Source organism: Bombus huntii, chromosome 12 (genome assembly GCF_024542735.1).
Source record: "Bombus huntii isolate Logan2020A chromosome 12, iyBomHunt1.1, whole genome shotgun sequence".
Taxonomy (NCBI): domain Eukaryota; kingdom Metazoa; phylum Arthropoda; class Insecta; order Hymenoptera; family Apidae; genus Bombus; species Bombus huntii.
The window spans coordinates 4,175,430-4,199,523 of NC_066249.1; the positions used below are offsets into that span (position 1 = coordinate 4,175,430).

At 46.9% G+C, this 24,094-nt stretch overlaps 2 protein-coding genes across 8 annotated transcripts; one reads left to right on the plus strand and one right to left on the minus strand.

The window, feature by feature from the left end:
* The first annotated feature begins 6,319 nt into the window (after nt 1-6,319).
* On the plus strand, nt 6,320-8,866 carry LOC126871541 (protein adenylyltransferase Fic). The gene is made up of 3 exons (XM_050630453.1): nt 6,320-6,716; nt 6,830-7,712; nt 7,811-8,866. The coding sequence occupies exons 1-3, from the start codon at nt 6,500-6,502 to the stop codon at nt 8,184-8,186; spliced, it is 1,476 nt and encodes a 491-aa protein (XP_050486410.1). The 5' UTR covers nt 6,320-6,499; the 3' UTR covers nt 8,187-8,866.
* Nucleotides 8,867-8,972: 106 nt separating this feature from the next.
* Nucleotides 8,973-24,085, minus strand: LOC126871534 (kinesin-like protein KIF2A). 7 transcript variants are annotated; one of them, XM_050630436.1, is made up of 13 exons: nt 23,293-24,080; nt 20,554-20,648; nt 20,372-20,476; nt 19,589-19,729; nt 18,262-18,292; nt 16,875-17,286; nt 16,234-16,807; nt 15,915-16,164; nt 15,679-15,833; nt 15,389-15,595; nt 15,101-15,275; nt 12,707-12,799; nt 8,973-11,705 (listed from the first exon to the last, which is right to left on the minus strand). In XM_050630436.1, exons 1-13 carry the CDS (start codon nt 23,357-23,359, stop codon nt 11,554-11,556), a joined length of 2,457 nt encoding a protein of 818 aa, XP_050486393.1. In that variant the 5' UTR covers nt 23,360-24,080; the 3' UTR covers nt 8,973-11,553. The 7 variants fall into 7 exon arrangements, with proteins under 7 accessions (XP_050486393.1, XP_050486395.1, XP_050486396.1 ...); XM_050630438.1 differs by lacking the exon at nt 12,707-12,799 and having other exon boundaries at nt 23,293-24,078; XM_050630433.1 differs by lacking the exons at nt 8,973-11,705; nt 12,707-12,799 and adding an exon at nt 12,806-14,504 and having other exon boundaries at nt 19,613-19,729; nt 23,293-24,085.
* Nucleotides 24,086-24,094: the final 9 nt, after the last annotated feature.

The following is a 24,094-nucleotide window of genomic DNA, read 5'->3' on the forward strand; positions in this document are numbered from 1 at the left end:
GGCAAGCTAAGCAGGCAGACAGGCAGGCAGGCAGGCAGACACATACACATACAAGTAATCGAATAAAACGGCAGGCATGTGTGGTATATAGTTTCATTAATTTCTGCATAAGACGGACAAAGGCGTCGGTAGAAGAAACTGGATAAAATTACGATCGCCGTGACTACAAAAGTACCGTTGATATTTACGTTTCTATCGGCAGCGATAACGCCGTTTGAAATTCGAAGCAACAGCGACGCAGGATCGCGTGATGCCGATCGATCGCTTTGACTCGAATCTGTATACGTTCGAAGAAAGATTATGGTTTCCGTAGGCCGGGGGTACGGGGGTCGCGGTACGCGAGATGGAACGAAGCAAAGTCGAGAGAAGGTAATTTTGTCGCGGACAGAGGGGAAATATCGACGCGGTGAGAAACATGGCAAAGCGATGGGAAGGCACGAGAATCCGCGCGTCGCGTCGGTGCGGCTCGGCCGCCACGATCCGAAAGGGGGTCCCGAACGATCGTAAATCTCGAGGCTTCTCCGACGGAACTGGTTCTACGAAATAGGCTTCGTCCTCGGCAGTTATACCTGCCGCTACGGCGAATGCAAAATTGTGCTTGGCAGACGGCGAAACCGCAAACACTGGTGGATGGCGGACGTCAACGATTTTCGGCGCGCGTGTGCGTGCAATACCATTCGTTGCCGTTTTCTGAACGTAAAACGTGCAAGTACACGCAACGACCACGAGCGACGAATCGAACGCGCGTATTCGACGTCGCATCTGCACGCGCACACTGACGAAGCGAAGAGAGACGTTGGCATGGAAATGACACGAGGATCGCGCGCTCGCGCCATTTCCAGCTTTACGTTCGCGTATATCGAGTGGAACAGCGGGAACGGGTAGCGCACCGACTTTCGATTTACCATCTAAAAATATAATGGGGTGCGGTCGAGGTGTAACTCGTAAGGTCGCGAGTTCGATTCCCTCCGAGGGAAAATACACCGCTATTTCTAGAATCTCCGGACGAAATGTTCGGGTCACGTTGTAAACACCTACATAGCTTCGGAACCACGCGCCTTTCGTTTCGTTCCGTTTCGTTTTGGCAACCGAGTTTACCGTTTATCGCGTATTCCTGATTTATCGCGATTCCCACCCAATAGACATTTACCTTTATGCAAAGAAACGAAAAAGAAAGACGGCGATCTGCGTAGAGTGGAACGAGGATTAAAGATCGACGAGGCCAAGCGATACGGCACTTCCGTGAAAGAGTGGGATACACAGAACCGAACGCAACCAGGATGGGGTGAATCTTTGAGAGGAGAACCGAAGGGGTTGTCGGTACTCTATGGGTTGCAAGTTTAATTGCAGAAGCGTAAAGCAACGATCGTCGCAACGGGAATCATCGGTTTTGGATTAACGGTACTTCGTGCCGATTATCGAATATTTGCCTGGAGGAGCACGACGAAATCCTTGGCACAATTTCGAACCGATCATTGGTAGGCACGGCCGAACGACTCGACGATCAAATCTATCCGAGTCTCGGACGAAAACGTCATCGTCGTCGTATTCGAAGGGAAAAAGATAGGCGGCAAAGGCGAAGGAAAGAAGACTTAATCCTCCCTCTGCTCGATCGAGTATCGGAAAGGGATGGAGAGACGTTATCGCGCGATTGAAATCACGGCGCAACGTGGTCGATAGAATCGGCGGCGTGGCACGGCGTTACCGTCCCGGTTTTCGGGATCGTTAAATAAAGCCACGTTGAAACGGTTGCGACGCAGCTGCCGTCCAAGTACAATGGTACCCCTGTGCTTCGTTGCTGCGAGGCAAGCTCGAGAGGCATCGTAACGTCGAGACGCGAGTTTTTTCAGCCTAGTAAAGACGATCGTAAAGCGAACGCCACGTGTTCGAAAAGTGGGTCACTCGAGAAGCTGGGTAATCGGTGGAGCTCGCAAACGAATTTCCATCGGCACCCACGAGACCGTGAAAACTGTGCAGGACGTGGTATCTCGACGCGACGCGACGTGACGAAACTCCGGACGATTCGCGGCCGTTCGCTTCGAGAATTCGCGCCAGTTATATTTATCCGATCGTAGCGGGGAGTTTCCTCGCGACTCGAAAACACGGTATACTCTATATACGCGTGCAGCCGCGATGCGCAAAAGGACGACCGACAAAGAAGGAAGAGGAGTTTCCCCGTGCGTCAACGTGCTCGCACGGACGTTGGTCCGATCGTCGTTTCCCTGAGAAAACGAACAAAGTGACGCCCTCTTTCTCTATTCACTGCCTGAACGTTGTATTTCAGCAGCCTAGAGAAATTTCTTTACCACGATCATGGTCGATGGTCGATTCGCGAGGCAGGATTTTCGTGGCCTCGTCGATCGGTCCAACAGCTTATCCAGCCGCAGGTAGGTAACCAGTGTCCCTCGCGGCGAACGTCTGAACGAGTAAGTTGAATACTGCGCGCAGAAAGGACGCTCTTTTTTTCGATCCGAGGATCGAGATTCTCAGTCCCTGCTTCTTTTTAAAAGACGTTTCAACCTTATCGAAAGGGAGAAAGAGAGAGTCGAGACGCAGCACGGAACGTTGCGCGCTTTGAATAGACGACCGTCTCGCGAGGATCTCGAGTTTCAATAGCCGTGCCATGTCCGATTTCGTGACACCCGAAAGACGTCGAAGAAGAATACGAGACCGGGAGCTGCCTGACGCATAAAAGGAACGATGATTTTCAGCCGAGGACGTTTAGGAACTGCGCTGCACGAAGGCTGGGAAATCCGGCATCTGTCGCCTCGGAAACCACTAGGAAAATCTTTCCTTTTTCTCTGCGACCTTCGAGATACCAGCGCGAGAAGTACGAGGACGCCGATCGACACGCTCCAACGGTTGATATCGACTAATAATATGCTGTCGCTTATTTCGACGCTCGTCGGTCGATCGGACGGTCCGCGGAATGCAAAGCTTGCTGTTGATCCGCTCGTAATTTACGAGCGAATGTTTTTCTCCTTTGGCTGGTCTCGTGGATTAACCGGGTTCCGGGAGCGTCCAAGTTCAAACGAGAAAGAAGAACGCGCGGCGCTGTGTCGATCGAGATGCCCGTCAAAGAAAAATCGATACGTTCGCGATTGAGAAAGGTCATGCGCGCGCGCGCGTGCCTTTCGATTCGATGGTTCGTCGGCGCGATTCCGAATCGATCGCCGCTCATCGTTGCAATTCGAACGCGGTTGCTGTTGTTGCGACAGAGTTGGCGGCAACGGCGAAATCGGTGAATGCCGGGGCCAGGATAAAGGGAAAAAGATAGATGAGGGAGGGTAGGGGAAGGGTGCCGCAGGGTCAGGAAAGAAGGAAGGTGGAGCTGCGCGGCGGCCGAAGGGAAACGGCGGGAAACGGGAGAGGATCGGAGGGCGTTCACGATAATCCAGTCGATCCTCTTTCGAATTCTCCGTTACGAATAATAAACTCGCCGACAAAGTGGCCGACTATCCCGGCAGTCGACCGAGGATCGAGCATAGACGCCTTCCACGAACCGCTTTTTTCCGTTTCGACCTTCCAAGCCGTAAAAGGAGAACCGAGCTCTCGAGGAAGGACGACCGCGCGCGAGGTTTACGCGCCTCTACGTCGCTTACCCGCATAGGCCGCACTGGCTTTTATGCTTTTTCGATAAAGATAAAAGATAGAACCATCTTTTCCCCATCTAGCCGATCTAACCAAGCTTCCCGATTTCGATTTTATTACGATAACGTGAAACGAGGCCGATCGCGATACAAACCTATGCAATTTTCTACTTATACGATACTTTGGCATCACGGCATTGCTGTTAACAATGGCGTTGCATTGTCCCGATCTCGACTACTTCGTTTCTCGTTCGTCCTATCGATACGAACCATCGATCGATACTCTCGCCCTTCGAGACTCTCGGTCGGTTTTCCGGTCGAACGAACATCGCCGCTTTACGCTAAACCTTCGCTAAAAGTCATCAGGTTTTCGAAACGTAAACGCGTTTATACCAGAAGACAATTTTGGATTTGACCATTCCGGCGAGAAAATACTAATCGTCGTCGTGCGGGTTAACCAAGTGCACGTGCACGATGAGCGAGGAGGAGATTTCGACCTCGCCGAAGAAATAGACTCTCGTTTCGTGAACGGCCGTGTATACACATGCTGCGCGACATCCCTGCTCTCTCGCGTCCGGTTCTCTTTGAAGGAGATAACTAGGATAAGTGTATCAACTCCGCCGCCGTCTCTTTCTAATCTCCTTACCGTTTCCTATCTTTTTTCCCGTACTCTATTTTTACTTCGGCAGAATTTCGATTCTAGACGATTCACTCCACGACGTTTTCGCAATCCGATTTGTCGCTCTATGAAAATGTAGAATGTAGACCGATCGAGTGCGTAGAAACGCGCTACCTATGCTGCTTCTTTTTGCAGCAACGACGAGTGAAAAATGGCTACTCACGAATCTCCGACGCATGGGTATTTCCGCTTACCGTTCGCTTCGAATCTCGTGTCGCGTTCGAGTTCGAGCACGCTTGGCTAGCTCGTGCGAAAAGACTTTTCGTCGTCCATGTGTCGTCTCGTTTCGATCCCTTACAATCGACTACGTGCAATTTCGTTCGATTACGACAACTCTTAACCTAGAAGTTGTAGGGGAGAAAAAACGATATAACGAAAGCAACGTTCGCTACGAGTAATTTTTCGAAAAAGAATCACGAATGTCTTCCGTTCGTGGAAACCGAAAGCGTCTAATCTTGGACTGGACGCGACGATGATGAATCGAGCGTACGGACCAAGGGCGATGCGAAATCGCATAAGCCTGCTCGTAGCTTATACGCACTATGTATATATATATATATATACATATACGGACCGACCAATCAAATATGACCGAAAGAGACCTGTCTATGTTCTATATATGTATTTATTAATATCGATGTATATTAACGAAAGGCGATTACTTTTTCGCGTTTCAGGATTATGCTCCGTCGTAGTTTATTTAGTTGGTCGATTCGATTGAAAAATAGGGAACCATAACGGAAGAACGAAGGGTTCTGAGTACTCGCGGGTAACGCAATTAGAGCAGAACCGGTCGCTGCTACGAACAACTTCTAGGGGAGAAAAGAACGTTTCTGTGTGTATTGTAGCGTCTGCTTTCTGTTTGGCGTCTCCTTTCGTTCGACTGCTGCTGTTCGAGGATAGCCAAAACTTACGATGTTTATGTAAACTTTACGAGAAGGAAAAACGAAACACCGATCTCTGCGTTCGTGTTGTCAGACGCACCCACGAACGATGGAAGGAAGTTTGCGTAGTTTATGGTTTTTCGCGATTAAGCTTACCGAATGAAAGCTTACTGTCTGAACGGTCAACGGTAAAACCTAACGCACGAAATGAACGCGTTTTCCGCGAACGATTGAAACTCGAAACACTAAGCTTGCATGTAGCGTCATCTGGCGCAGAAACAGTAAACTACGTGCAAAGTTTGTCCGACGCTTTATCGATGTTCGCTACAGCGAGATGCGAAAAGTCACGCATAAAAATTATATGTATGTATGTATTTCAGACGATAATTTGTTTCAGAATTATTAAAGAGAAAGAGAAAAAGCCAATGATGCGTTGATTTACATGTTTTCGGTGACTGGACCGTAGATATTTACCGCAATGGTTGTGTTTGCAGGTAATGCGATGCGCGAGATCGAAGCCCGCGAACCGAACATAAAGAGAAACGAATGTGCTGCTTGCGTGTTGTTCGGGCCAACGAACAACGATGGCCTCGGTTTCAGGGTCGTTTCGACTATTATTCGCTTGCATCGACTGACTTACCTCGCCTTCTTGTTCATTCGCATCATTCCCCCACCTCCTCTTTCGCCAGATCCTGACTTGCACTGTCTCCCAACTAGCCATACATCCTTTCGCCTAGCCTCGACGCTCTTGCTCTCAACGCTTGACTCGTCTTATTTCATCTTGTCACGTTATTACCATCTTTTGTCTCGCATCGTTTACCCTTTCTTTACCTCGTTTCGTCTTATCTCGTATGGTTCTCGATCCTCTTTCGATTATTGCAGACACGTCTCGTCAAATTTCCTTCCCTTTAAGATACGTCCAAACGAAAGTGCGTAACGCATCTTCTACTCGATTTTATAAAATGTACGAGTTCCCTATTGCGTTTTATATTCGAGTAGATTGTAGCGAGCCGATCGAAAAACAAATAGCGCTATTTTGAATCTTTAAGCGCGGCGACGCGTTCATCTTGCGAATACGTGCTTCGATACGAGGGCGCTACCTTCCAGACTTGTTACGATCGATGCTAGTGACATCTGCGAGAAAATGAGAGAGAATCGATTGGTTGCATTGAAAACTAGACCAATCGAAAAGTAACACATGTTCGAGATGTCGAACGAAGCAATGCGTTATTTTGTCCCTGGTGCGGATCAAGGAGTAAAACGTGTTGGGAAAAATTTGAGAGTATGTTGCGACTCGCTGTCGATCGAAAGGGATATTATTTGGTCGAGCATTTGGTAAAAACACGATGTTGCTGTCGCGTGAAAAGTTTTGTTACGCGTTCTACGACGAGAAGCTTGGATACGTAAAAGATAGAAGAACCGAAAAGCAGAATGCAAATGTCGCTATGAGCATGACGGCGAATCGCCTAGTCGTGCTTTTCGTTTTCGTGTCAGGAATTGCTGTTGCTGTCATCGGCACCTTACTGTCTCAATACATTCGTGGTTTCCTGAAATATTTACCGGGTAAGTTTATCCCAAGTTTCTGTGTAACTCGTACGATTTGTGCCAGCTAGATAGACCCTTTCGTGGACTGTCCAACTTCGGTACTTTGATAGTTATGGTAGTTATTCTTTTAGATCACGACTATCGTCATGTATTTATACCGCTGCCGACGGAAGGTGAGTTAAACGTGTACGACGAAGGTACCTTGGATTTAGCGTTGCCAAGGACTGAGCTGCGTCATCAATTGGAAATTGAGAATAGCGCGACATCCACCGCGGAAGCTTTAACCTCGCTGTATCTGGCATTGGAGATGAAATTGTCGGGCAAACAAAAAAAAGCGATCAAATTGTTTCAGCATGCCGTGGCTTTAGCACCCCGCCACCCAGATATCTTGAATCATTACGGCGAGTTTTTGGAGCACACACAGAACGACGTTATCAAAGCAAACGAATATTATGTGCGTGCATTGAGTTTTCAACCGAACCACGAAGGTGCACTGATAAACAGTCAAAGAACGGCTCGAGTAGTCGAAGAGTTGGATCGAAGAATGCTGCGACGCATAGACGAAAAAAGAAACACACTGTCCACGATTCCTGACAACAATGCCGCCTTGATACGAGCAAAGAAGGAGGCTTATTTTCAGCATATATATCATACAGTTGGCATCGAGGGGAACACAATGAATTTAGCTCAGACCCGGGCGATCGTTGAAACGCGTACCGCGGTTGCTGGTAAAAGCATCGATGAGCACAACGAGATTCTCGGCTTGGACGCTGCAATGAAATACATCAACGCGACCCTGGTCAACAGGATGGGATCGATTTCCATTAAGGATATATTAGAAATTCATATGCGTGTTTTAGGACACGTGGATCCCGTTCGAGGTGGTCAATTTCGACGTACTCAAGTGTACGTTGGTGGTCATGTACCTCCTGGTCCAGGAGATATCCATTATCTTATGGAAGAATTCGCGTTATGGTTAAACAGCGAAAGAGCTATTCGAATGCATCCAGTCAGGTATATAACTACTTATTTTCTCACCCATTTCCATCCTACACCATACCATCTGACCGAATATATCGCAAATAATCGTCGTTTACCTTCTTCTTTTCTAGATACGCCGCTCTAGCGCATTACAAGTTGGTACATATACATCCGTTTTCTGATGGTAATGGTAGAACGTCTCGTTTGCTTATGAACATGATTCTTATGCAAGCTGGTTATCCTCCAGTTATTATCCACAAGCAGCATCGACACACGTATTATGAGAATCTCCAAATAGCGAATACCGGCGATGTCCGACCGTTTGTACGATTTATAGCAGAATGCACGGAACAAACGTTGGACCTGTTCTTGTGGGCAACCAGCGAATTCTCTAGGCAGGTTCCCGCGCTTAGTCAAGATACCTTGTTCACCGAACGACGCGATACCATCGTTTTGGAGGATGACGTGGCGACGGATAGCGTTACCAATGCCTTTGACACTGGCTAATAGTCTCGGTCGGCTTTTCCGATGTACGCTACACGTTTCCAAGTATCGTTAACGTTCGTTAAACCAAAGATCTGGATTCGCTGAACTATTCGTTTACCTCTGTTCCGTCTGCAACAACGCTCTTTGTATTTAAATTGGAAACTCGGTTTTGCGAGCCTCCAACCTATTCCTTGGAATTGCGAATGTTTGTCCTCCTTTTGCCTTTTGCTCCCATCTAACGAATTGAACATTCAGCCCGTTTCTACAGTTTTGTTACCTATGTCATTAAGTGTACATGGCCGCGCACACACTTTCCCTTTCGTTAACTAGATCTTTTCTTGATTTGTTTTCCTCAACGATCCGTCGACGTACATGCGTTCGCGATTACCGACGCATTTTCCCCCATACGACCCGGTATGCTTCCATTTATAATTTCTCTTGCTTTTTATCGTATGCGCCAAGACAGTCGAAAAACGGAAAATCGTGTGAAACCCAATCAAAGACTGTGATCTAATTTAGGAATATACGTAAGTTAATATTTAATTAGGCGAATTTTAAACATCGATATGGAATGTATGTTGAAAACGTCGCGTATAAATTTAAGGTCAGATGCGTAATCGCTACTCGCTGGTCGAGCTACTTGCGATACCACGTAAATACGTACGCGACTTTTAATAAATCCATTATTTTCTAAATCTTTACGTTGGTATATTCTTTTTACCATCATTTACGCAAAAACAATTAATGTAGTCAGTACGATAAACGAACTTGCCATTTGATCGGCTAGTTTTAAGTCGATTATAAATATACATATATATATATATAGTTTATTTATCAAACAACTGGGTTGGGTATTTCGTTTGATACGCATATGACAAAGAAAGTGAAAGATTAAGACAAATAGCGTATCATTTGTATCATTGTCTCTGTTCAATCCTTTGTTTAGTTTCGTCGGCAGATTTTTCTCCCTTTTTTAATAAAAAGTAGAGTATCGCCGTTGTAGCCTGATACGTTTAATGCCGATCGTAACGATGTTGCTGCCACTATCGTATCAAAGTATCCAATCCACCGATTCGAACGTTTTCTTTCTTATCTCGCTATTCGATTCTATAGTGCGATTAATAATAAGGCAAAGAAGTATTGAACGCTCGATTGCTACGAAACTTTAATTTTTTTACGTCTAATAAAACATTATTGACGCTTTGTTGGCGAAAGAAACGATACAGAGATAATTCCCATCGTTTTCAAGCGTGTTCGATCCAAATATGTATCACGAGTGAACAAAATCTTTACGCTAAACGTGCAAATCTCTCCTTTTTTTTTTTTAATGCGATATAACGATGTAGTTTTATCTATATAAATACATTTCTATAAAAATCATATTTAGCCAACAACGTAAGTTGACGACCTATCGATTTCACACACATTCGTTCTTCCCTCTATCTTCTCGCATTCGCTCATTCGCTCAATAGCATCGTACATACACGCACACACTCGCTCGTGCACATGCACATTCGTTCTCTCTTCGTTCCTGCTTGCCTGCTATGTCGTACTCGGTCCCACTTTCGATTAAATCCATAAAAATCGGATCGATCGCAAAACGCGCTGGACATTGTCGTTTTGGCAAGAAAAGACGCGCGCATGCATTCGTAAGTTCGCGAAGCGTGTCTGTGAAAATTCGCTTCACCGTAAAATCTGAAAACGGTAGGAACGAAACCAAACGACGGCAAGTAAGATAGAAATTGTTACATGGATTTTAAGATTCTCAAGTTAAAAAAAAGAAAAAATAAATAAAAACAGGCAAAATTGTAAAAAAAAAAAGAGTACTCAAAAGCGAACAACGAAATGGTATACTTTTTGAAATCGCGTCAACTTGACATGCAGAAATTTAGTAATTGCTGAGACTATGGTATACACAAGAATTAACGTTGTACGAAACTTGGTACTTACATTATAAACTTATTTCGCGAAACGCGTATACTAATCGCAAAGGTGGTGAAGGGTGGTCGCGATCGTTTACCATAGACGAGTTAACTTACAATTTCTGTCGAAACGTGGGATTCTTTAAATAAACTGAGATTTTTTGATTAAGACAGGGACGATTACGATTAAACGATCTAGCAAAGTCAATGTTGAAAATACGCGTTTAACGAACCACGGCCGTACAAATACACGAGAGATTAGACGAATACGCGTATGCGGTATAAGAACTCTTCTTTTTTTATTTATTCCAACTTTTCGACGGAAAGAGAAAGTACTCTTTTTAACAGATGTACATTTATATATTTCTTCTAAAATTCAATCCATCTGAAATCGGGCAATTCAAGTTTGGCAATATAAATTAGGCAATCAATCGAGAATCTTCGTCTAAAGTATCTCGGTGAGAAACGAATCGAAAAGTTTGTTAGAAGGAAGAGAAGGATATGCTGTCCTTAAAGGATATCTTGTTTAGCGTGTTTCTCTTCTTTTAGACGCATGGAGGTAACACAAAACAGCTCATCTTGGATAATCGTAGACGCGCGTGCATTGATTCATTAGGTTTTCGGTTCGTACGTACGTACATACGATTGTCGATTTGATCGCACCCAGTGATCTGCGTATGTGCGGATTTATCGTCCGACGAATGCAGCAGCATCGTTCAAAACGAACGCTAAGGAGACGTTAGTTACGAGTAAAATAAAGCGCGCGCGGGGCACGATCGATTCTGTACGTACGACGATACGTGCTATGATTTAGGTGCGTGCTGCATCATGAACAATTAGGAGAAAAAGCTAGCGATCGGAAAAGAGGAGAGAAGCAGAGGGAGAAAGACGGGCAAAAAGAGGAGAGGAAATACGGTAAACGATTTTGCGAAAGAATATGGACGGACGATGATCGTCTGTCGGCCACAGTTCATTTTGTTACTCGATATTTTCATTGTCGGTTCATTGTCGAGCATGTGAAACGTGAGTATTTCGTGCTTTCGAATCGTCGATGATCGGTCGCAAACCGAAGAGGAGAGGAAAAGGAACTTCGGTATCGTTAAACGGGTTCGTTTGCAGTTAAAGGAACGCGAACGGAAAGCTGATGCGACGAGTCATGGTAACAGCGATGCTGAGAAAACAAATGGTATTCGAACGCTCAGATGGTTTACTGGTATTCTCTTTCCTTTGATCATGCCATCCTCACCCACTGCCATCCACCGCCATCGCCATCACCTTATCGTTATCGTAATCGTAAGATGCTTCTTCGTGCCTTCGTCTTTCCGTCTTTCTCTCTCTCGCTCATCCACTCGCTTGCTTACTCATTCGTTCCTTCATTCACTCGCGTTTCTCTCTTCCCCTCTCTCTCTCTTCACCCTCTCTCTCTCTCTCTCTCTTTGTGACGCGCGCGCGTAAACTAATCCACGTTAGTTATATCGTGAGTTACGAGTTCGCGTCATCTTCTGGCTGATCTGTTCTTCTTGCAACAATTGTCCACGAAACTGACTGACTTGATCGATTGCGGCGTTCAAGATATCACGCTGCTGCACCAATAGCTGTTCCCACTTTTGGGCATATTCTGCAACAAACAACACGTTTTCAGTGGTCGATTTCAGTGATTTGCCGTTTTGCAAAATAGCAAACGGGAAAGGATCTGGTGAGTTTGCGAATGAACGTAAGCACGACTCGGTATGAATTTGCCGCAGCGGCGGGGCGCGTTTACGTTTCATGCGTTTCGAAACGATCGACCCAAACATAACGATCGTCTGGAAATTTTCAGGCAAATTGGGCCACGCTACGAATCGAACTCGATCGATTACGTTAGTGTGTATTCAAAGCGTTCCGGTTACTCGGAAAATGCAACAATTCACGTACAGATTTCGTGATGTATCTTATGGAGCGAGGCGTGCCGCGTATTATTAGTCCATTTGTATCACAGGCCATAATAGTAGTAGTTAATGCGAAGAAAACAATGCCGTTATATCAAGATTCCATAAAACTAATATTTATTAACAGCTTAATGTGTATTGTACATATAGAGGAATTTTCGCGCTAGAATCAATTGCTCGGTTACTATCGCGATATTTTTAAAGATGCACGGAGATTCGTTAATCGGAAAAGAAAGGGCCAGATAACAGAAGGAAGAATAGACAGGATAGAGTAGAATCGACGCGTAAATCGATATCGCGGCTTACCAGTTCGATGAACGGAAGAAAAAAATACACGTTGCTCTGTATCCGATTGTAATTACTGGCGCAGTAGTTTCTCAATCCAGTGCGTTCCGTTCAGTTCCGTGCTCGGCTTAGTGTCGTTTACGCTTAGGTACTACTGCCGATACGTATTTATATTATACATATATATTGCGATAGATTTATCGAAAATCGCGGCTTAAAAGCAAGCATTACTCTTATCGGAGACGTCGGCGATGTAGATGTAAATGTCGATGCGGTAATGATGCCTTCGCGAATCGTGACCCCTGAACGCGTAATTAGTACATATGTAGATCTCTGGTGCGGTATTAAAGTAAGCAACTTTTGACAGGCGACTTTATATATGATTTTGAATCGAATAATTTCGTACCGTCGGAAAACTGTTTTCTCTCTATCAGACGTCTACGTAAATAGAACCTCCTCAGGTTGGGCGACTCAAACTTTGTTCTTTTCCGTCTCAAATCTGCAAGGGTTTGTGACGTTACGTTCAAACGTGTCATTGTTGTTGCTGTTGTTGTTGTTGTTGTTGTTGCAGCTGCTGTTCGAGCCTTTGTATTCTTTTACAGATAGCTAAAAAACAATGATTTTTGGGCGCCGAACGCGCTCAATGACAACGCGTATGCCTCGTTTCTTGTTCCTATATATACATATTACGTGTATACATTTTTCCTTAGATTTTACGAGATTCGCTTCCGTATCGATTTCGTTCTCGACCGAACAAAATTTCGCTGACTCGGCTTGTAAAAACAAACGTACTCGTCGCCAGCGGTTTGTCTAGTACCCGTGAATGAAATATCGTTTCAACTGATCGATTGAATGATATTACAAACCGGTCTCTCGCTCCTTCGATTGTAACGTTAAAAGCTTCGCGTTAAAGCATAAAAGTAACGATATCGTCGATAGGAAAGTATAAAATGAAAAATAAGGAAAAAAACGGAAGAAGAAACATCGTTGGTCCCTTATAACGGATAAAGGTGCGCGGAAACAAAATACTTATGGCTCCTCCGTTCTTTTCACGTAAATGAAAAAGATCATGTACAGGCTGGGTAAGAAGGTAAAGAGGATAACATTTTTAAAAAACGACAAAAGAAAATTAAAAAATTTGCAGGTGGATCGATCGTCGATCGACGTACGAGATTTACGAACGTAGACGGTGGAGAGTGTGATTTCATAGCGATCGATGATCGTCGATCGACTGTCGTCATCGTCGACGCGATAGGAGGATTCGGAAGGGCGTCGTGTTTCACCGAGGGTGGGTCGGTTCTCTTCTTTGTGGTCGTTTCGTTGACTTCGTTTTGACGAATTTGCGTTTAGATGGTCTCGTTCGATAGACTCGTCTCGTTGATAACGATGATCTTCCTGCCTGTGTTCGCGAGTCAGCCAATTCCGCCATGACGTATTAAGTGGCATTGTATCGCGTTTGGAAAGATTCGCGAACGATCGACGATCGGGCCAACGTGTCGCGTCCTCGTTTCTGTCGCCGCTTTCATCGTCCCAGTTGAATTTATCACCGTCAAACAGTTTCGTCTTCTTTGCTGTCTTTTCATCGTCGAAGGCATCCAAGTTGTAATTATAATTAGAGTCGGCCACGACGTTCATCTCGCCGAAACGACGCCTCTTGGCATCGCTCGTTTTCTCACCGAGAGGCGAAGAATATTTTTTGACGCCGTCTCGATTGAAAGTGCCAGACCAATGATATTTTTGTACGCTCTTTTTCCCACCGGTAGACCGTTTGTATCGTTGCGCGCGGTTCACTGTCCGAGCCCAGTTGTCGCTGTATGCAACGGAATACGCGTGCAAACTGTTCTTCTTCGAAACATTTTCGATGCACGATACACGTGGATCGATACCGGCCGTGTTCGCCGCGACGCGCGTCGTTCGAGTAACGTTCAACGATTCGTAGTCGCTATCGCACGAACTCGTGTCATTTTGACACTCGACCTCGTCCTTCCAAGGAGATTTTAACGAATTCTTTGTCGTTGTATCGACGAGTTTATTTAGGTTGGACCACGCGTCACCGCCGGTAGAGTCGCGGTTATCGTTGTTTACTGGCTCAGCCACCATCATCGTTGTCGTTGACGTTGTCGTCGTCGTCGTCGTTGTCCTCTCGTCCTCTAAGTTCGGTTCTAACGGGCAGCTTGCCTTTGCCTTATCTTTACCGCGTGAATCTGTCGCAAAATTCCACATACACAATAACGCTTGGTGCCCCACCCTTTTTGCTCCTCGTGTTTCACCGTATTAGGTTCTGTCGCGGGGTACCGAGACATTGTCCGATCGATAAACGGGTACGAACGAGAGACCGAAAACAAAAGTACGGTAGCGCTCGTAGTATAGCTTTTTGGACAGACGGACGCGACGAGGCGAACAGGCATGCGTTATCGTGTCATCGAAAAATCGTTAAGAAATCGAGAATTAGAAAGAAAGAAAAAACAAAAAAAAAAAAAACAAAAAATGAAAACGCAAAATGATAAACAAAGCAGAAAAGATCGATCCGCTTAAGAAACGAAACGAACGGAAGTATAGAGAGGAAAGATATTACGCATGCAAAAGAGAAGAGAAACATTTGCATGTCGGAACAAGAGGCGTAAACTGAAGTTGAAAAATTCTGAAAATAGAAACGATTACGCGTGCGTACATGCGTACGTAAATGCGTGTGTGCGTGCATTTGCGAGTGTGTGTGCGCGGACGCGGCCGGGAGAGCGAAGACACGCTCGAATACAAGGGTTCGGAATCAGTTGAAACAAACGCGGAAACGCCGTCTTACCTTCTTGGTCATAATCAACTTCGTGGGTCGTACTGAACACATTACGCGCGCCATCCAGGAATCTGGTCGTATGGTCCATGACCATTTTGTGCGTGTCTAGGACTTCCTCCTCCAACATTTGCAGCGCAGATACCGCTTCGTGGAACGTGTAAAGGTCTTGTGAAATCTCACCCTCCTGTTAAAAAAAAAAAAAAAAAAAAAAAAGAGTCGACCGAGTAAGTGGAAGAACCGGTCCGTCTCGAAACTCGGAAGCCCGAGCTGACGCGGAAATTCTATTTTTTGTCTTACGTTCAGAGACCGAAGCTGTGCCAAATCGCTATCCGACAATACGCTGTTGTTCGACTGTTCCTCGATCTTTAATTCCCGTTCGTCGTCCGTCGGGGAAACTTTCATTTCCGTTGGATCAGTCGCGGCCAACTCCTTCACTCGATCCGCATATCTGAGCGTGTTCAACGAATGTTCGCAAGAACTCATTCCCGGACTGATCATAGCTATCTGCGAACAAGGGAAGAGCGGTGGTAAGGACGTGCGCGGTTCGTTCAAATGGATCCGCTATGCGAGAAACGCAAATTTGTTACCATGCAAGTTTTCGACTTTTCACCGATGAAGCTGTCCCTCAATACTTGCGTCAACTTGCTAGCTCTGAATGGCAGATGCGTTCCTTTGCGACTTAACGCGCGGATACATTCTTTTAACGCCAACAGTGACTTGTTGATCTCGGCACCCTCCATACCTGTGAACAACGCGATCATCTTTGCACACGTTTCACCGGTGAACCTTCAACCACAGATAGGCGAAATTACGCGAAACTCACGGGTTTGTCTGTTGGCGGAAGACGTGTCTGCTCCCCTCTCGTTACCAGCAAGATCGATCAGAGAGAATTTTCCGTGAACCTTGAGCGTACCCGGTATCCGTGCTGTGATTTGGAAAACGGCATGGGATCGCGACGAGTTGGAATTTGCACTGGTTTGACCACTCGTTCTGGCACTGTTTCCGTGCTGTATCAACTTCAACACTTCGTCGCAAGTCTCCACCACCTTTTCCGTTAATCCGAGTATTTGCACCTACGGGACGGGAGAAGATAGGAACGAGCTAAATGGGAAAAGAGAACAAGTAAACGCGTATAAGCGTACCTGTTGCTTGCCATCTTCTAGAACGCGCAGCTTCTCTTTGTCCTTCAATAGATCGAACACCTTGCCAGAGTAGATTTCGAAAAAGCTCGCGGAAATGACCAGATTCAACGGACGATACTTAACAAGCTTGAGGCATTTAAACACATCCTTGGCTACCATCGCGTATATGCCTCTTTTGCAATCCTGTGTCTTTCCGTTAAAATCGCCTCCCATGGTATGCGTTTTACCGCTTCCCGTTTGACCGTAAGCGAAACACGTTGCCATTCCACCTTCGAAAATGGTTTGCACCAGAGGTTTAGCAGTGTACTTGTAGACGATCTCGTTGTTGCAAGTTTCATCGAACGCGTAATCGAATCGAAAGATTTGGTTCTCCAAGTATTTGGTTAGATCGACTTTGGCTTTCGGCTCGTGAACCACCATCTGATCTTTGCTAGGCACGCTGATCACATCTACCTCTTTGCGCGCGATCTCCTTCTTGTTCAACGGACGCTTTCTGACGCACACTGTAATTTGATGGTCCTCCACGCTATCCGTTTCTCGAAGGGGCCTGAATTCGATGCTGTTCTGGTATTCCCTGTCGACGGAAAGACGTCAACGGTCTTGAATGGTATCACCCGAGAAAAGAAAGAATCGGGACTGACCTTATCATAGCAAGAAATTCCCAATTCGGATTACCAGGATCCAAGTTCATCAGAGCTTCCTTCTCCTCCTTCAACTCCGCTTGCCTCTGCCTTCTTTCCTCGCGGTTCTTCTTCAACCTCTCGACCTCTTTCACCACATTCGACCGTCTAACTCGCCCGTTGTCCGCTTGTACCTGTTGTTGCTGCTGCTGCTGCTGCTGAGACTGTAGCTGTTGTTGCTTTTGCTTGGCCTGCGCTGCCATGGAGGCATTGAAGGAAGCGGCCGTTGACGTAGGTGTCGGTGGGATGTTCTCCAATTCCCGGCGGCTCGTTAATCCAGCCACGGAATCACCGTGTCCATTCACAGTGACACCGGGTGGCATTATATTGGTTGGCCGACCCGTTTGTCGCGACAATTGTCTGTTGGAACCCGCTGCAAAGTATACATCAGTCGCGTGATGTGTTCAAGTTTCGGGGTCGAATCGAACGAACGTGTTCGCGCAGTCTGCTCGGTGGACCGACTCTCGCGGGAAAATAAACAAAATTCAGACGCGATAGCGCGTATCGAGAGAATCGCGCGCGCGCGTGTGTGTGTGTGTTACCGTGTGCCGAGACCTGCTCCGAGATGGCTTCAACCAATTCCTCGGTCTTCCCATCCTCGGTGCCGTTGATCTTATTTTTTCTTCCGAAACAGTAGCCCAACGGATCGAACCTCATGGCGATGACCGCGGTGAACGAGGTGAATTCGTAGAATCGACAGAAAGAATAGACGGAAAGAAATGAAGGAAGAAACGAGGAAGGAAGGAAGGAAAGACGTGTGTGCGTCTGTGAATGGGTGAGGAAGAGGGAGAGGGAGAGAGAGAGAGAGAGAGAGAGAGAGAGAGAGAGAGAGAGAGAGGAAGAGAAAGTAGACGAGAGTGTACAAGAATGGAAGAAACGTAGGCTCGAATCGCACGACCCGATTATATACTCTGTTCGTTTAATACGTAGCGCATCGTCCGTCGAGGTCCTTGCCCTTGCGTGCCTTTGCATACGGCGCAAGAGCATCGATAGTTTGGAGCGTGAACACTCGCGCACCGCCGCTCGTTGCCACTGGTGGTGCTTCTTTTACACGACGCTGACATCGCCGTTACACCACGCGTACTTCATTCGCCATCGCTTGGCAAATCGATCCGTCCAGAGTTAGTGACCACGACATAGTAAACGCGGCGCGAAACGATCGCAGCACGACGAAACGCGCGTGAGAACGTTGCATCGATCGCCGTTGACCAATCGTGCAAAAATAAACGACTTTTGCGTTCGCGCGACATCAGCTCGATCGATTCGTCGGATTAACAAACGATAACGCGACTTTTCTTATTCGTGCAAACCATTATACGTACGTAACGTTTGCCCGCGTACGACATACCTTTTACTGGAATCGACGGCTTGGTTGAATGCTGAAAAAAGAAACAGAAAACATATCGTAACGTCGTCAAAGAAAATTTCAATACGAGTTATTCAAGTATTACATAAAGTTCAATATTCTGTAATTCGATGGTGTTCGAAAATAACCAATGATAAGAGAGATAAGTAAATAAATAAACGAATACAATGAAAGGAGATGGTAAGTTAAATAAAACGTTGGTCGATAGTCGAGCGTGGGTATAATACGTCGTCTAAAAAACGTTGACCGAAAAGCGAGTGCAAAATGTACGAATCGAAATCGATAAAACGTAATTCCGTACGTACGTGCATACGTACAACGCCGTAGTCGGAACAGAATCGATGTTTCGCGGTAAAAAGCAAAGGAAACGTAAATCGAACGAACGTGGTAGAAAAGAAAGCGAGACGAGACATCGGAATTTGACGGACGTCAAACTCGTTGTTCGACGTCCGACGTTCGATCGAACGAAAGGCACGGTAATGCGAGTACGCGAGAAGCGAGGAAATGATAGGAAGCGTGCGTGGGACGACGACGACAACGACGACAACGTCGTTTTAGAACGAATCGCAATGTTCCGACGAGAAACGAGCTTAAAAAGAAGGAAACGCAAAATAAGGTGAGGAAACCGGTATCAGGCGCGTGGTTGTTGGCGACAGAGGTGGCGCAGTGTATCGAGTGCGATCGATCCTCGAAACGTTGCAAAGTAGCATAGAGAGAAGGGAATGGAAAATAAACGGGGAGGGAGAGAAAAACGCTGACGTTAAAGCTGAGTTTACATCAATCCAGTTACTGGATCAAGCGATTACGTTCCAGTTCTTTGACTGAAAATAGGTTCGTGTCTACGGTATTCCAGTCTCGTTTAAACAGACGAAGCACTGGAAAATCGTTGATAAATCGTCGTGACAATGAATGCACCGTACTACGCATCAGCCAGCACTGGTTATCGAGTCGTCTACGCGACTCCAGTAACGTTGGAATATTGTGTTCCCGAAAAGTAGAAAAAATATTGTGATTCGAAAAGTAGAGTTTCGATCCAGGAGTTGGACCGGATTGCTCGCTGGGATAACGACGTTGTACTGGAATCGAAACACTGTTTGCCATATTACAGTTACGATCCAGTGCTGGACTGGACTAGTGGACCGCAATGCTACTGGACCGATGTAAATCTCTAACTTTACGGCAAAGAGAGAAGGAGGATAAAACAAAGTAAAGCCGAGCGTTTACGTGTGAGTGCGTGTGCTTTAAGGATAAAGGAAATACAAAGGAGTATCAGGGTGGGAGGAAAGGAGCGTGGGTTTCGCGCGTTTACCGAAAGAGCAGTAACGACTCGTACAGGAAGCGTTGCGGATGCAAGGCCGTTTCTTGCGGTATGACCGCCGTGCCGTCCAAGGGAGCCCTCCTCTTGGTTCTCCGACTCATCCACCCCCTCGTCCTCTTCGCCCGAAGAATCCTGCTTTTCGTTCGAATTTGATGGCGCGCGCGATTTCAATCAAACACGTAATTCGAACCAGATACGATTCGAAGAGAAACTACGACCGCGACGATATTAGGAGGGGGCGGAGGAGGATCGACGAGCGTGAATCGTCGAGAAGAAGTGGTGCCGGTAGAGATTGCGGGAACGCGGGACGATGACACGACGATGCGAGGTCGTATTGGGGGATGCGATCGGTTTCGGACGGGAGAGACCCGATATCGGTGATGATCCATCGCAGACCCAAATCCGTGATAATGAGCAGCGTCCATGGAGGAAAAAAAGATGTAATCGTGTTAGTAGGAGGAACGACGCGAGAGTCGCGACGTTGAACGTGGTCGCACGCTCGATCGGTAGCGATTCGACGCGAGCCGCGCCAAAGCTACGAGACACGTGTCTCTCACCGAAACAACGAACGCGGATGAGAGGTTGCCTAAAGACACTACGTACACGGAAATTGAAATTGCTCGATCACGTGCGACGTAATTCCAACGTGTACACGATGGAAACGCGATTTCGTCGTTTCTTTTCTTCTAACTGTTGGTTCGTCTTCCGTGGTTGTCGCGCGCTGTTTGAAAGAGAAAGAGCGCTTGATAGATCGAAGGATCGCGCGATACGTACCCTTGCTTTGGAAATCAACACGTGATTGTTGATCTGCGAAGGTGGTTCCATGGTCTTTTGATTCGTCAGGTCGGGATTCAAGGCGACGATCGCGTCCATCTCGACCTAAAAGCGAAACAGACAACGAAAACGTTAGAAACGTCGCGCGTACTGCATGTCTCGCTCGTTCTCGCGCGAAGTACCTCTTTCCCTTTGGTCTCTCCTCTTTCGAACCATTCTACGGTGACGGTGCGCTGTTCCCAATTAATGCCGGAAACGACTGCCGAGTGGACACGACCTGGAACAAATACGAATTCAGCGTAGTTTGTCGGCAATTCGAGGAACTTTCCGCTAAAGGGAATCGTAGCGAGGGATTTGCACGAAGGACGCGCGAGTCGATCGAATTGCATTCGAGTATCGGTCTGCAACGTAAAACGGAGAGTAAGAAACGAAGAATGCGGTTTTCCCCTGTTTCGGCACGATGCTCGTGTACGCGTGATCACGAGCTTTAAACTCGCAAAGTTTTAAATCGATTAAGGCGAGGGAGATCGTTTCTTCTCGTTTCGCATGGTTATTCGATCGAGGACGCGTCGATCTCCAGACTCGCGGAGATATCCAGCGAGGTAACGTGTTCATAGATGACGTAAGAGCGGATAAAAGGTAAGGTTCGGCGAGGCGTAAGAATCTCGCGACAGGCGTCCTTATAAGGATGCAGCGCCCACGTGTACGCGAGTCGTTGCGAATCGACCACGCGTCGTCGTTCTATTCGCTTTTCATTTCGATTTCGAATTTCGGGCAAGGTCTGCACCGCGACCAAACGGCCTATTTCGGCGCTAAACGCCAGTCATTCGTTCACTCGTCCACTCACGAGTAGTTGCGAGGTATATACGCGTTAAAGACAAATCACGCCAAAGGCAAAATCGTTATATCGCTCCATGCCGATGATTCTGGGGTAAGAAAGTAACGCGCCGTTCCCCACAGTCCGTTTAATATCAAAAGGTGTCGTTGTCTTTGCCACTTTGCGACCAGATTCTTTCAACTTTGAACAATGTCTCTATTCTTTGGTAATACTGGCAATAAAACGATCTCGTAAATTACATAACAGTAATAACAATAATACCCTCGTGCATCCTCTAAACACGTATCATCAGCACCGTATTGTTCGGCAACTTCGAGTCGCTTGCCGAGGTCGAAGGTTTTTATCGAGCCCTCCACCCAGTCATAAATTATGGTAAGACTAAATAGCGACGACTGTGTGCCATTATATCGCCTCGAAAATGCGTCGTCGCTAACATACGTATAATATACGCGACGACGGGGGACCTGGCCACTTGTTGCATCGCCATGCTGCGTCGAGCTGCGTTTCGATCGCGAGTACGTCCTACACGGTATCCGTTAAATACCTGTAGACAGCGTGTAATGCTCTTAACGACTCGTAACGAGTCGTAATGTTGGATCACGATTGAAGATAATGGAATTTGCGTTTGGGAAATTGGCGAGCCGCGCGAGAATCGCAACGAATCGAAGATCGAAGATTCTTGTCGCGCGTAGTCGTACGCGTATTCCTATTTATATGGGCGGGTGCAAGCTATAAATATTATTACCGTGGCCGAGATTGGGTCACCGATCCGCTTTCTTCCTGCAACTGTACGGGCGCTTTTCCAACTATCGCTAACCGTTCTCGGCGGACACTACTGCGACGTCGATCGTCGTTCTCGATCGCGTATTCCTCGATCGAACGTAACGACCAACGATCGTTTCTGACCGCTGCGATGCGGCCAACCGACTCTCCTTTCTTGGCGAACGATCTGACTCATTCACCGAGAGAGCGCGAGTAAATAAAATAACGCGTTGTTGGTTCGGTGCAAACCTTCTCGCGACCAGGGTATTCTTCGATTGCACGTCGATTGCATTCGATCGGGGAAGGACCGTGTCGCGGAGGGATTCACGAAGAACCGATGCATCGTGGCGAACATATTTCTAGGGATATCCGTGGAGTTGCGAAGCATTCAAAGTGCGTAAGGAGGGATGCAATTAACGATTCGAAAGAGACGACGGCATCTCTTGTTCTGGTCTCGTTGCATTACGAGTTACATCGGACGAGAGGAGCCCAGCGCGTTCGCGGTGAAAGGATATCCGTACATCTGCCAGCAGCGGAATCGCTGGTATCGAGACGCGATCGTCGCATGGTAAGGAACTGGAGGATCGGCGACCGAACGAAAGATACGACCGCGTGGTCTGTCGCATTGGTTCACACCGGCGCGGCACGACGTGACTAACCCCGTACTCGAACCAAGTTTAAAAAAAGGAAAAAAGAAAACAAATATAGCGTGAAAAGGTCAGCAGTCGGAACGCAAGGGCAAGAACTTGCACTTATATAGACTTGCGTATCGCGACTATTTGCTCGTTTCTCGGTAGCTATCGTGTACGTGCATCGCGATGCCCAATGCCCATCTACGTGAGTAGGCGACGTATGTATATCGATGTATGTAGTTGGCCAACAGGAGGATGCGACGTAATATACGATGCGCGACATGCGGCGTGCAGCGGCTGCACGAGTAAGGGTAAGTTGTCCGGTTCGTTTGCTAGATTCACTTGTATCAACGTACTATCAACGACTTTCGTCTCCGTGGGAATAGTTGATCGCTGTACCAACGTGCGAATCACGACGAATCGGTGTTTCACGGTAAAAACGTGTGCGCGGCGCGGAGCGGCGAAAACGGTTACACGATGACGACGACGACGACGACGACATCGACGATAATGACGACAGAAGTGGCTCGCATATTCGTTGTATACGGGAGAAAACAAAAAAGGGGAAATAAACGGGTCAAGCGGTGTTCGATTTTCGTTGGCAGTAGATAACGAAAGTGCGAGGCATCGCGCACGCGATCGGCTGTCTGAAAATGTCTAAAAATACTTTGGCAAGATACGTTACTCACCGTCTGTCCTCTTGATATTTATACTGTTGCCGGTCTCAATGTTGTACATGCCGTGGTCCATGGTCATTTAGTCGTGTTCTCACGCCGTGGCTATGATCGTAAGACGGCCGGTTTTTCACCGGATCGAACACGACAGCGATGAAGAAGACGACGACGACGATACGACGCGACGTCGATGATGTTGACGCGAGAAAAACGCAGCGATTCTCGGGCAACAGAAGCCTTACGAAGACCGTGTAGTTTACGAGACTTCGAAATCCGACCGTTGACAGTTACGCCAGCGTTCGCGTTCAAAATCACGCGGCTGTGCTGCGTTCCTCTCCGCCGTCGTAACTCGTACTTTTCCCTTTCCGTCACCGCTGCTGCTACCGCTGCTGTTATCGTTTTTCTGCCCTATTTTGCTGGTACACGGTGTCCCGTGCTTTATCCTCGCTGCTGTTCGTTCTTCTCTTTGTCGCAATCTTAACCGCAGTCCCAGTCTCGCTGTCGTTGTCCACCACCTCTTGCCGTTGTGTATTTTCACGTCAGGGACGTCGCCGATTGTGTCCAAGGCACGCCCGTTTTGCGAATTCTCGTTTAAACGGTAGCTCGTGTAACCCGCGCGACAGTACGCTCTCTTTCCACGAATTTTTAACTACGCCAAAACGAAAACGCAACGTCTCGAAATTACATTCGAAGATTCGTTGAATTTCACGAACGAGATGTTTCCGGGATTTTGTGCCGGGATACTGCCAGTGTCCGTTATTGACAACGGAAAGACTGCGAGCGCCAACTCTCGGTCGACCATTACTGCCGCGACATC

Bases quoted from the DNA above. Each gene is read 5' to 3' on its own strand.
- LOC126871534 (XM_050630432.1), bottom strand. From the start codon at position 23,359: ATGACCATGGACCACGGCATGTACAACATTGAGACCGGCAACAGTATA. The intron at 19,730-20,371 runs GTACGTATCGCG...AACGAAAAGCAG, and splicing joins TGTTGATTTCCAAAGCAAGG to GATTCTTCGGGCGAAGAGGA. The intron at 17,287-18,261 runs GTATGTCGTACG...TATACTTTGCAG, and splicing joins GCCGTCGATTCCAGTAAAAG to CGGGTTCCAACAGACAATTG.
- LOC126871541 (XM_050630453.1), top strand. From the start codon at position 6,500: ATGTTGCTGTCGCGTGAAAAGTTTTGTTACGCGTTCTACGACGAGAAG. The intron at 6,717-6,829 runs GTAAGTTTATCC...TTATTCTTTTAG, and splicing joins TTTCCTGAAATATTTACCGG to ATCACGACTATCGTCATGTA. The intron at 7,713-7,810 runs GTATATAACTAC...CTTCTTTTCTAG, and splicing joins ATTCGAATGCATCCAGTCAG to ATACGCCGCTCTAGCGCATT.